At 41.6% G+C, this 10,905-nt stretch overlaps 1 protein-coding gene across 1 annotated transcript; it reads left to right on the top strand.

The window, feature by feature from the left end:
* Positions 1-4,448: 4,448 nt before the first annotated feature.
* LOC128117429 (periphilin-1-like) lies at positions 4,449-5,663 on the top strand. Its single transcript, XM_052749323.1, has 2 exons — positions 4,449-5,201; positions 5,340-5,663. Exons 1-2 carry the CDS (start codon positions 4,449-4,451, stop codon positions 5,661-5,663), a joined length of 1,077 nt encoding a protein of 358 aa, XP_052605283.1.
* The last annotated feature ends 5,242 nt before the right edge of the window (positions 5,664-10,905 follow it).

Below are 10,905 nucleotides of genomic sequence, written 5' to 3'. Positions count from 1 at the left end.
GTCAGCAATCAGAATAAATCACAATGGTTAAGATAGCAGAAATTAATAGAAAACTTTAAGCATAATAACTTCTGCCTGCAAAGAAGTGTGGATTTAACCCACTGAGTATGTTTTCTGCAGTGATATCTTATTCTGTAAATTCCTGGTTTAAATCTTTTAGTGTGTTATTATTGCTATTACAGTAATGTTCAATTTTGTTGTATAGACGAAAATTGATGTGGCCCCTCTGTAGGGTTTCACTGTTTTGTTTGCATATGCTTCTACTCCACTCCCTTTTCTCTGTCTCTTTGTGTCTGTTCAATCTCACTTTCTCCCCTCCTATCTGTCTTTATCTCCCCCATCTTTCTATCACACAGAACAAGCTGTCGTTCATTAGTCATGATATGGCCTCTCCTGCTATGGTCCTTAAATTTCACTACTACCTTTTCCTGGAGCGTCTTTCAACTGCTCTTGTTTTGCCTTGGCTGGCTATCATCTGTTCTTTGTAGAATAAAATGTCATTTCCTTCAGACAGCCTTGTGTAAGGCTAAGTTATTTTCCCTTTGTGCAAGTTTTTGTTGTTAGTGGTGTGTCCAACCTTTTAAAGTCAATGTGCCCTTTAGGTGAACAGTGTCATTTTCTCTTGGCAATTAAAAACCTTTGCCTTTCCAATCGTACTGTGACATATAGTGTGTTTCCAAAACATTGACTGCTCACCCTTGAATTCCCATCAGCATCCCTTCCCAAAGATGTCCCTTACCGTCACACTTGTCTGTGTGTAATCACTGCTCTAGGAAGGTAAATTTTCCTTAAAGAAGGAGTGAAGAATTCCAGGAAACTGTTTTGTGGTTATGTTTGTAATAGCATTTCTCCCCAGGGATTCAGAGAAACTAAGTGCAGAAGAGAAGGCTCCATACTTCACAAACTGCTGTGGTATTTGAACTGCCAAAGTTGTACTTCTGCTACTATGGGGCCTTTCACACATGATTGTTAGTCTTTCCTACTAATTGTTCACATGCAAAAATTCAACTAGTTTCATGTTTCTTGAAGTATGTTTGACATACACTAATATGGGCCACATGTTACTACAAGAGTATGGACCAAGGCTTGATGTACTTGGGATGCATTAGCTCAAGCAGTATTCCATGGGCTTCATACACTCATCCTGTAACATTTAAATGGCATGAACAGTCCTCTAGCAGGGAATTTCGTATGTTTTTCTTTAACTTGTATTAATTTTGACATCCCTCTGGTTAAAGTTTCCTGTGGAACTGGTCTTTTGTTTGTTTGGCTGGTAGTTTGGGTTCTGGGGATTAAACCCAGGGCCTTTTTTATGCTGAGCACATACTCTGGCACTGAGCTCTACCCTGGACCCTATTTGTCCTCTTTAATATAGCTGAACTAAGTTAACTGTTAAGTCCCTTTCCAGTTCTAACATATTCTCATGAAATAGGTGACATTCTGTCCCTATGCATTGTTTTGACTCTTTTCTAAAGCAGCCCTGAGCATTTGTCACTGATGCATTGATGATTATGTTACTGACACACCCTATAAAGCTGTGGTATATGATTTTCACAATTGAACTCTTTGTGTCTTTCCAAGTGACTCTATAGTTCTGGAATGCAGCATTTGGAGGAGAGTGACTAGCTTTGACTAGTTGTTTCTGTGTTTGTAATTAGTTATGCAATCTAGGAGGTCATGTTGAAAAGCTTTCTGGAGAAAATACTCTGGGAAATCACCTACAGGAATTTGGAAATTTTGACAATGCACATGAACTCTGATTGCCTGAGGGCTTATGTTTCTTCTTCTAGATTTAGAAAGATTAGGCACAGAAAAACAAACAGAGCAGGCTTTCTTCTGAAACACCAAGTACCTTATCACCAGAAGTGCTGGGTTTAACGGTAACAGCTGAGAAGGCTTAGTAAATGTCAAGAGTGTGATAACAGAATATTTCACACGAGAAGACGAATCAGACTGGATTACCTGGGGTTGGGGGTGGGGGACTGGAGGTCTAAGAAAAGCCTGTAGTGATGCAGTCCATTCATTCTGAACTGTAATTACCTACAGGTCTAGTTGAAACAAACAATCTATCAACATTGGGGAAAGTGTCTTATCGATTTTTCTTTAATTGTTTTTTATTAGTTTTTTGAGAGTTTCTTACTATGTGTTTTGATCATATTTATTCCCCCCAACTATTTCTCAACTCATTCCCCCACTTTCCTACCCACTTAACTTCGTGTCTTCTTAAAAAAAAAAAAGGTTACTTTAAGACCAATGAGTAGTATCCAGATATCCTTGGGTGTGTGTTCTTCAACTGGAGAGATGTCAACTTCCCAGACCTACACTCTTAAAAGGAAATTGCCCCTTCATTTCCCAGCAGATAATACTTGTCAATAGCTCCTGGGCGTACAGGGGGATTGTGTGCCCAGCTCCCACTTCCATGCTGGGATTTGGTCTGCCTTGGGCTTGCACAGGTTTTTTTTGTTTTACATGGTGTTGCAGTTTGTGTGAGTTCATATGTGCATCTGCCCTACTATGTCCAGATGTTCCTTGTATTCCTCCACCACCTCAGATTATTATACTCTTTCTTTGTCCTCTTCCTCAATGATCTCTGAACCTTGTGAGGGTAGGATGAGGTACATGGTTTCCCCTAAGGGCTGAGCATTCTTCTGTCTCTTATTCTCTGCACCTTGGCCAGTTGTGGGCCACTATGCTAACCACCGTTTACTGCAAATCAAAGCTCCTTAGGTGAGGAATAAGAGATACATTGATCTACGGCTGTAATGATGAGTCAGTTTAATACTATGTCCATTTAGCGGCATACCAGTAGTAAGTTCTCCCCTAGGGCCTATGACTGCTAGCTGTATGTTCTTGGTCTGATAATGGTGACAGTATGGGTTTCATCTTGTGGAGAGGAACTCAAATCCAATCAAAAAGTGGTTGGGTACACCAATACTATTTGAGCTACTATTACACCAATGGCCATGTGTTATGCTGATCGTTGTTGTAGCTCAAAGGTTTCATAGATAGTTATGACTGATGATTACTTTTCTCCTTTGGTAGCCTGCATAGCATCTTCCAGCACATGAAAAGTAGCCAGCAGGGATGAAATATTTAGGTCATTACCAACTTGATTCTGCCATGTTCTATGACTCAAGTATGGGTAATTTCAACAATAGGGTCAATGAAAATAAAAGGCCACAGTGTTATGACATTTTTTGTAGTATTTTGAATCTGTACTCTGAAGTATGTGAGTACATGACTGCTATATCAATTCTGTTCCATTGATTATTGTTTTTGTTTTATAGTAAAACCACACAGCTTCCATGTCTATGGACTTTTCAGTCCTGAGATCTGGAAGAGCAAGTTTTCATATTTATCTTTTTCCCTGCCCTGTTTCCCCTTTCCTCTTTCTTGTTCTTCAGGCATTTCTTACCTATTCTTGAATCTTCACTGTAACTTGTGAAGTTCAGATTCAACTTGTCAAATTTCTTAAAAGTCTCTGTTGGGATTTTTGTTAGAACCATTAAATCTGTTTATGAGATTTGTTAGAGTTGATATATTGATACAAGAATTCAGATAGATATTTATCTCCATTTATGTGTCTTGTTGATTATCTTCCAATAAAACTTTATAATGGCCTATAGAATTGCTCTCCCACATTATTAATTTTATTTTAAGGTACTTTAATTTTTTCAATAATGAAATTTATTAGAATAAAATTTATTAATAAATGAAATTTATTAGAATAATAAATTATTAGATTTCCTCCTTTTAAGTTAGCATATTGATTGGTATTGTCCTTGTTCAGGTTTTGTTTAGAAAGTCATATTGTTGAAATATCATGGGTGAAGCTTCCCTTTCATTTCTGGTTCCTACAATCTTTCCTCCTCCTCTTAATGATGCTCCCTGAGCCTTAGGCCTTATATATATATATATATGTGTGTGTGTGTGTGTGTGTGTGTGTGTGTGTGTGTGTCTGTGTGTGTGTGTGTGTGTATCTTGGGGCTAGACACCCCACAATCACTTGTTCTCTGAATTTGAGTGGTTGCGGTTTTCTTCAATGGTCTCTCTCTGTTGCAAAGAGAAGCTTTTTTTGGTGAGGGGTGAGAGCTACACTTATTTGTAGTAAGTGGAATTCACTTAGGAATTGTACTGATTTAGTCAAGTGGTAGTACTGCATTCTCCTCTATGATGCATGACCTCACTAGCCCCAGCTAATTTCCTAGCTTTCAAGTACCTGGCATGATTTCCCTGCTGTTGAGTGGGCCTAAGTCTAATTAGAGAGCTGTTGGTGGGGTTTCAGCAGGAGCGGTGGAACGTACGTGTTGGAGAGTTCTGATGACGAATTTTTAGACAATAACAGATTCTTGAACTGAGCCATGAGTATGGTTGAAAATTGAAAGTGAACAGGAAGGGCAGTACGCATTTCTGTTAGCAGAAGTCCAGTGGCTTCCACAAGGTATGAGATGTGGTCTGAGGGATGGTATGACTACAAGCGACTTCCAGGAACTCAAGCGCAGGGATGTTATGACTACAAGCGACTTCCAGGAAAACAAGAGCCTCCTTGGAACCATCCCAGTGATGGCAACCATAGATTAATTAACGTGCCCAAGAGACCGCCTCTGGGAGACAAGAGATCATCTCTGCTAGCCAGACCCGATGAAGGAGGCTACGGTAGATACTACTATCACATTGATTACCAAAAATGGGATGAGGGCCGCTGTTTTTCTCAGAATCCAAGAAGTGGCCCACCCTACAAAAGAGGCCCTTATGGCTCCCGATGGTCAAGAGATGAGTATGCCACAAGCCGACAGCCTGAATACAGGGTCATGAGAAATGACTTTAGAAGAAGACGTTTCTATTCTTCCCATTATTCAAGACAACGATCTCCCCATGAACGGGGCGCTCCTTTTTTGAGAGAATCACGTGTGGACGGGAAGGACTCCCTACCCAGCAGATTTGGCTCCAGTGTCAGCAGGAGAAGCAGGATGCGCTCCTTCCATCATTCTCGGCTTAGATGTAGAGAGAGAGCCATCCAGTTTTTGAAAACATCAAGAGATACTGTGCCCTCAAGTTCTTCATCCAAGGTGTTCAAAAGCCCCCGCCGGCTGACTGAGAAGGAACAGGCTGATGCTGCAAGCAAGTGGGCTAATGAAAATCCCAAGAAGTCAGAAGAAAATAACTTGGCTGAAATTCCCGAGTTTGAGACGGGATCCAAGGCACCGTTATGTATCAACCAGACAGAAGAACCCGAGTCAAACACAACAGCTGGCCCGAAGGGATCCAAGGCACCATTATGTATCAACCAGACAGAAGAACCCGAGTCAAACACAACAGCTGGCCCGAAGGGATCCAAGGCACCATTATGTATCAACCAGACAGAAGAACCCGAGTCAAACACAACAGCTGGCCCAGAATTGTGTGAAGACAGCGAGTTTAGCAGTCGTTCAAAAGCGATTGCATCAAAAATCACAGAAATTGAGAAGGTTTACCGACAAGTCTGTGAAACTTTCGGGATGGTGGTGGAAAGGCTGGTTGAAAAGGATCGTTCATTAGAAAAATCTATACAGTTTGCAATGAAGCAGAGTTTGCATGAAATAGGTGAGCAACATGTTGAAGAACTCAAGCATTTCATTATGGAGTATGATAATTCTACTCAAGATTTTGGAGACCCGTTTTAGAAGAATTAGGGCTCAGTTGAAACAAATTTTTAAAGCTTCTAGATTTTTCCCTTTGGACTTTTTAAATCCTTACTATTTTGTGATGAAGAGAAATATTTTTGATAACTGACCACATTGCTAGTATCAAATAAACATCTACAGTAGCTTTTAAAGTCTCTTAATTAGAATGTTTTCCCTATGTGTAGAATCGTCTAATCCATCTTCATACATCTCCTAAGTAGAACTTAGCTGTCTTGTAATATTTGCTTTGAGAATAATTTTTCTTTTGTATAGGAAAGAAGCACTTAAAAAATCTCTACAGGACACATTAAAACAAAACCTTTTTCTCAAGTCATTGAACTTAGTGTGTCTTTTCTATGAAGTGAGGCTCCTAACTGCTCTCTCTGAACAACATTATACATAAGACTGATAGGACGGGGTAACCTGCGATACAAGACACATTTTAATTTGAAATTTCTCAGAAAACCTTCTGGTAGTGAAAAAAATTAGACTATACAACAACCTGGAGTTTTGTTTTAGGCCTGTTCTTTTTTTTTTTTTTAATTTATTTTAATTTATTTTGCAATACAATTCAGTTCTACATATTGGTCACGAATTCCCTTGTTCTCCCCCCTCCCGTCCCCCTCACCTTCCCCCCAACGCCCCCCCCCCATTCCCATCTCCTCCAGGGCAAAGCCTTCCCCACAGACTGAGGTCAACCTGGTAGACTCAGTCCAGGTAGGTCTAGTCCCCTCCTCCCAGGCCGAGCCAAACAATCCTGCATAGGCCCCAGGTTTCAAACAGCCAACTCATGCAATGAGCACAAGATCTGGTCCCACTGCCTGGATGCCTCCCAAACAGATCAAGCCAATCAACTGTCTCACCCATTCGGAGGGCCTGATCCAGTGTGGACCCCTCAGCCATTGGTTCATAGTTCATGTGTTTCCATTCATTTGGCTATTTGTCCCTGTGCTTTATCCAACCTTGGTCTCAACAATTCTCGCTCATATAAACCCTCCTCATTCTCGTTGATTGGACTCCCAGAGATCCACCCAGGGCCTAGTCATGGATCTCTGCATCCAGATCCCTCAGTAGTTGGATGAGGTTTCTAGCACAACAATTAGGGTGTTTGGTTAGGCCTGTTCTTTATCAAAGAGGGACCTGACAAGGAGCTCATGATTGGGATAAAATGATAGATTTCTTTGTTAATTTCCGTGATCTTAGTTCTGTAGACTTAGAGAATCTCCCTCTTCACAAGTGTTATCATAGAAACAAGGCAGAATAAGGCATCACACCATAGGGAATGGGCTCTAAAAAGGCAATTCATAAGCTAGGAAACAAGGAGGACACTAAGAGGGACACATGGATCACCTTGGGAAGGAGAAACAGAGGATATCTACATGAGTAAACTGGGGGTGAGGGGGGCAGTGGGGGAAGGGGATGGGGAGTGAGAACATGGTCAAGCTGGGGCAGTTGGAGTGGGAGAGCAATGAAAGAGATATCTCGATAGTGGGTGTCATTATGGGACTAGGGAGAAACCTGGTGCTAGGGGAATTCCCAGGAATCCACAAGAATGACCCCAGATTAGACTACTAGCAATAGTGGAGAAGGTGGCTGAACTGGCCTACCCTGGTAATCAGATCGGTGAATATCCTGTCATCATAGAGCCTTCATCCAGTAACTGATGGAAGCAGGTACAGAGAACCACAACCAAGCACCAGGCCGAGCTCCAGGAGCCAGTTGAAGAGTGAGAATAAGAATGAGGAAGGCAGGGTCAGGATCATGATGGGGAAATCTACAGAGACAACTGGACCAAGTTCGTGGAAACTCAGGAACTTTAGACCAACAGCTGTGGAGCCCTCATGGGACTATACTACCCTCTGCATTCGGGAGACACTTGGTCTCTTTGAGGGGCCCCTGGCAGTGGGATCAGGATCTATCCCTGGTGCATGATCTGGCTTTCTGGATCCCATTACCTGTGGTGGGACACCTTGCTCACTCTTGACACATGGTGGAGGAGTTGGGTCCCGACTCAACTGAATGTACCAGGCTTTCCTGTTCCCACATGGAAGGACTAACCCTTTTGGAGGAGGGGATGGGGCGTTGGGGGGGAAGGAGGGAGGACATGGAGGAGGGATGAGAGGGCGATCTGTAGTTGGTATGTAAATTGAATTAAAAAATTAAAAAATAAAGCCATTTCGTGTACCCAGGATAAGACCTGGTCCGATTGCCGGGGGATGGGATGAGGAGAACTTGGGGGGAAGCGGGATTAGGGGAGGGAGGGAGAACAGGGTTTGGTAAGTAAAATGAAAAAAAAAGTATATAAAAAATTAAAATAAAAAAGAAACGTGGCAGAAGACAGCCAGGCCAGCAGAGCTCCCCTCACCTTGTAAGTGAGCCAGTGAACAAGCGAAGAGACAATTAGGACATTCCACTCACTTCTTGATCCTTCTCAGCATAGCACTGAGTCACAATACACAATTTGTGACAATAGGTACATTCAAAATCACGGTTTTAATTACAGCCCAATTTCATTATCTCCTTTTTTTGAGTCAAGGTTTTACAGTCTGGACCTAGCTAGACTGGAAACCATTGTGTAGACCAGGCTGGTCTCACAATCACAGAGATCCCCCTGCCTCTGCCTCCTGCATGCTGGGATTAAACACATGTGCCACCATCCTCGGTATTCTGTTGGTTGTAGCCAAGATGTAAGAGTTGATGATGCATACTTGTAGGCAGATTTTTTTTTCCTTTGAGCCTCCAGCTCACAATAAGAAAAAAGAATGGAGCCATATTATTAATTATGAAAAGCTCAGCCTATAGGTTATGCTTGTCTCACTAGCTCTTATAACTTAAATTAACCCATTTATATCAATCTTTGTTTTGCTTCATGGCTTTTTACCTCTCTTCCGTCTTTCACCTCCTGTTTCCTCTACATGTCCCCTGGTGTCTGTCACACACCTAGATTCATCTCTCTTGCTCTCTTTCTGCCCAGAAGTCCTGTGTAACCTCTTTCTGCCTAGCTATTGGCCATTCAGCTCTTTATTAAAGCAATTAGAAGGTGACTTGGCAAAGACACATCTTCACAGTGTACAAAACAATTATTCCACAGTACATACTTAATGTATTTTGCCAAGCTGGTCACTGCGGTACTTTGGTGTCACAGCTGGGTAGGTGTATTTGCTGTTTCCTTCCCTTGGCTGCTTGCACAACACCCAGTACTATGAAAACTAGTCCTCAGGGTGCAGACTTTCAGGTCAGATCCAGCTTGGATCCTTCCAGTCCTGTGTCTGAAGCACATGGTATTTTCAGCAAGAGAGACTTACCTCCAACTTCTGTGAGATAGTCAAGGGCAATGTCAATACCCCATATGGTTTTGGGACTCTCAAACTCCCCTTACCAACAACTCAAAAGGGAGTGTTTCATCCCTGGTACTGGGGATTTTTGCTAGACAGTCTATGGCTTTTTGTAGAAACAATGACAGCTCAGCTGGGGAAATTTTCATTTAAAGTACAGATGTATACACACACACAGACACAGACACAGACACACACACACACACACACACACAAGTAATTTTAGATAAAATAATCATTGTCTTAGTTAGGGTTTCTGTTGCTGTGATGATGCACCATGACTCAAAAATGAGTTGAGGATGAAAGAATTTATTTGGCTCACACTTCCATATCACTGTTCATCATCGAAGGAAGTCAGGACAGGAACCTGGAGGCAGGAGCTGATGCAAAGGCCATGAAGGAATACTGCTTACTAGATTGTACCCATGGCTTATTCAGCCTGCTTTATTATAGAACCCAGAACCACCAGCCCAGAGATTGCACCACGCACAGTTTGCTGGGCCATACCCACCAATCACTAACTAAGAAAATGCCCTACAGGCTTGCCTACAGCCCAATCATATGGAGTCATTTTCTCAGTTGAGGCTCCCTCCACTCAGATGATGCTAGTTTGTGTAAAGTTGACACAAAACTAGCCAGCACAACCACTATGGCTTTTTTTCCAGCAACCTTACTGTTATTTCCACTTCTTCCCCTCCATCCCCATTTGTATTGACCACCTTCTCTCCACTCCAATGAAAACCTCCCCTGTTTTCACTATTTGCTCTCACATCATGCCCTCCCCTCTGTGCTACCACTTGACTTTCATAGTTTCTGCAGTTACTCCAGGTTTCATATTCACATCTGAAGTTTTGGAGGCAGGAATCACAGAAGAATGAGAACAAATGTGCCATTTGACTTTCTGTGTCTGGGTTAATTCACTTAATACAATATTTTCTAGTTCCATCCCTTTGCCTCTAGATTTCATTTTCTTTACAGATGAATAGTATTCCACAGTGTATATGAACTGCATTCTCATTACCCATTCATTAGTTGAAAGTTATTTAGGTTATTTCCTTTTCCTAGTCTATGTGAATAGAGTGGTGTGGTAATGAACAAGACTGAGCAAGAATCTGGAGTAGGATGTCAAAAACTTTGGACACATGCCAAAGAACTGCATAGTTTGCTTATAAGGTACGTGTTTGCCTGCATGTGTATACACACTACATGTATGTCATGCCCATGGAGATCAGAAGAGGTATCAGATCTTCTGGAACTGGAGTTAAAGAATGTTGTGAGCCTCTAGGTAGGTTATGGGAATTGAAGCTTGGTCCTCTGCAAGAGTAAAAATGCTGTTAACCACTGAGACATGAGCCATTTCTCTGGCCTCTTCTTTGCATTTCCTTTATTGGTGATTATATATTTTATGAATATATCAATTTAGAGTTGGTTTTCTGATAGAAATACCAAATAAATCTGAGTGTCGAATTTCAATAGTAGTTTGTCATTAAACAGAAAGTTCAATGTACATATTGAGAGGGACTAGCCTGTGACCTGGTGAGCTGAGGACACAGGGAACTTTGCTTCTTAAAGTCCAAGCATGGCCTCGGGCTTGGCTTCCAGCTAAATGAGTGTGCAAGCATGTCCATTTAACGACTGTGACTAAAATGACAGGCATCACTTACACTCACATTCTCTTACTGAGACTTAGTTTAACGATTCCCCCCAATTGTGAGTTTCCTGGGAAATTGCTGCACTCTGGAAAAGAAGCATAGGTCTTTCTCAACAGCAAACCAGCAAACTATATGTTATTGTGAATACTAGCAGTATCATTTTTCTTTTCTTTTTTCTTTTTGACCTGATGACTTCTATTTTTGTTTTATTTCTATGACTTCTTCACTGTATGTTTGAATGAAAGCAACAACAAT

Source organism: Peromyscus californicus, unplaced genomic scaffold, assembly GCF_007827085.1.
Source record: "Peromyscus californicus insignis strain IS unplaced genomic scaffold, ASM782708v3 Scaffold_10__1_contigs__length_136768540, whole genome shotgun sequence".
NCBI classification, from domain to species: Eukaryota; Metazoa; Chordata; class Mammalia; order Rodentia; family Cricetidae; genus Peromyscus; species Peromyscus californicus.
Note: the sequence above shows the minus strand (reverse complement) of the source record. Positions and strands in the feature narration are given on the sequence as shown.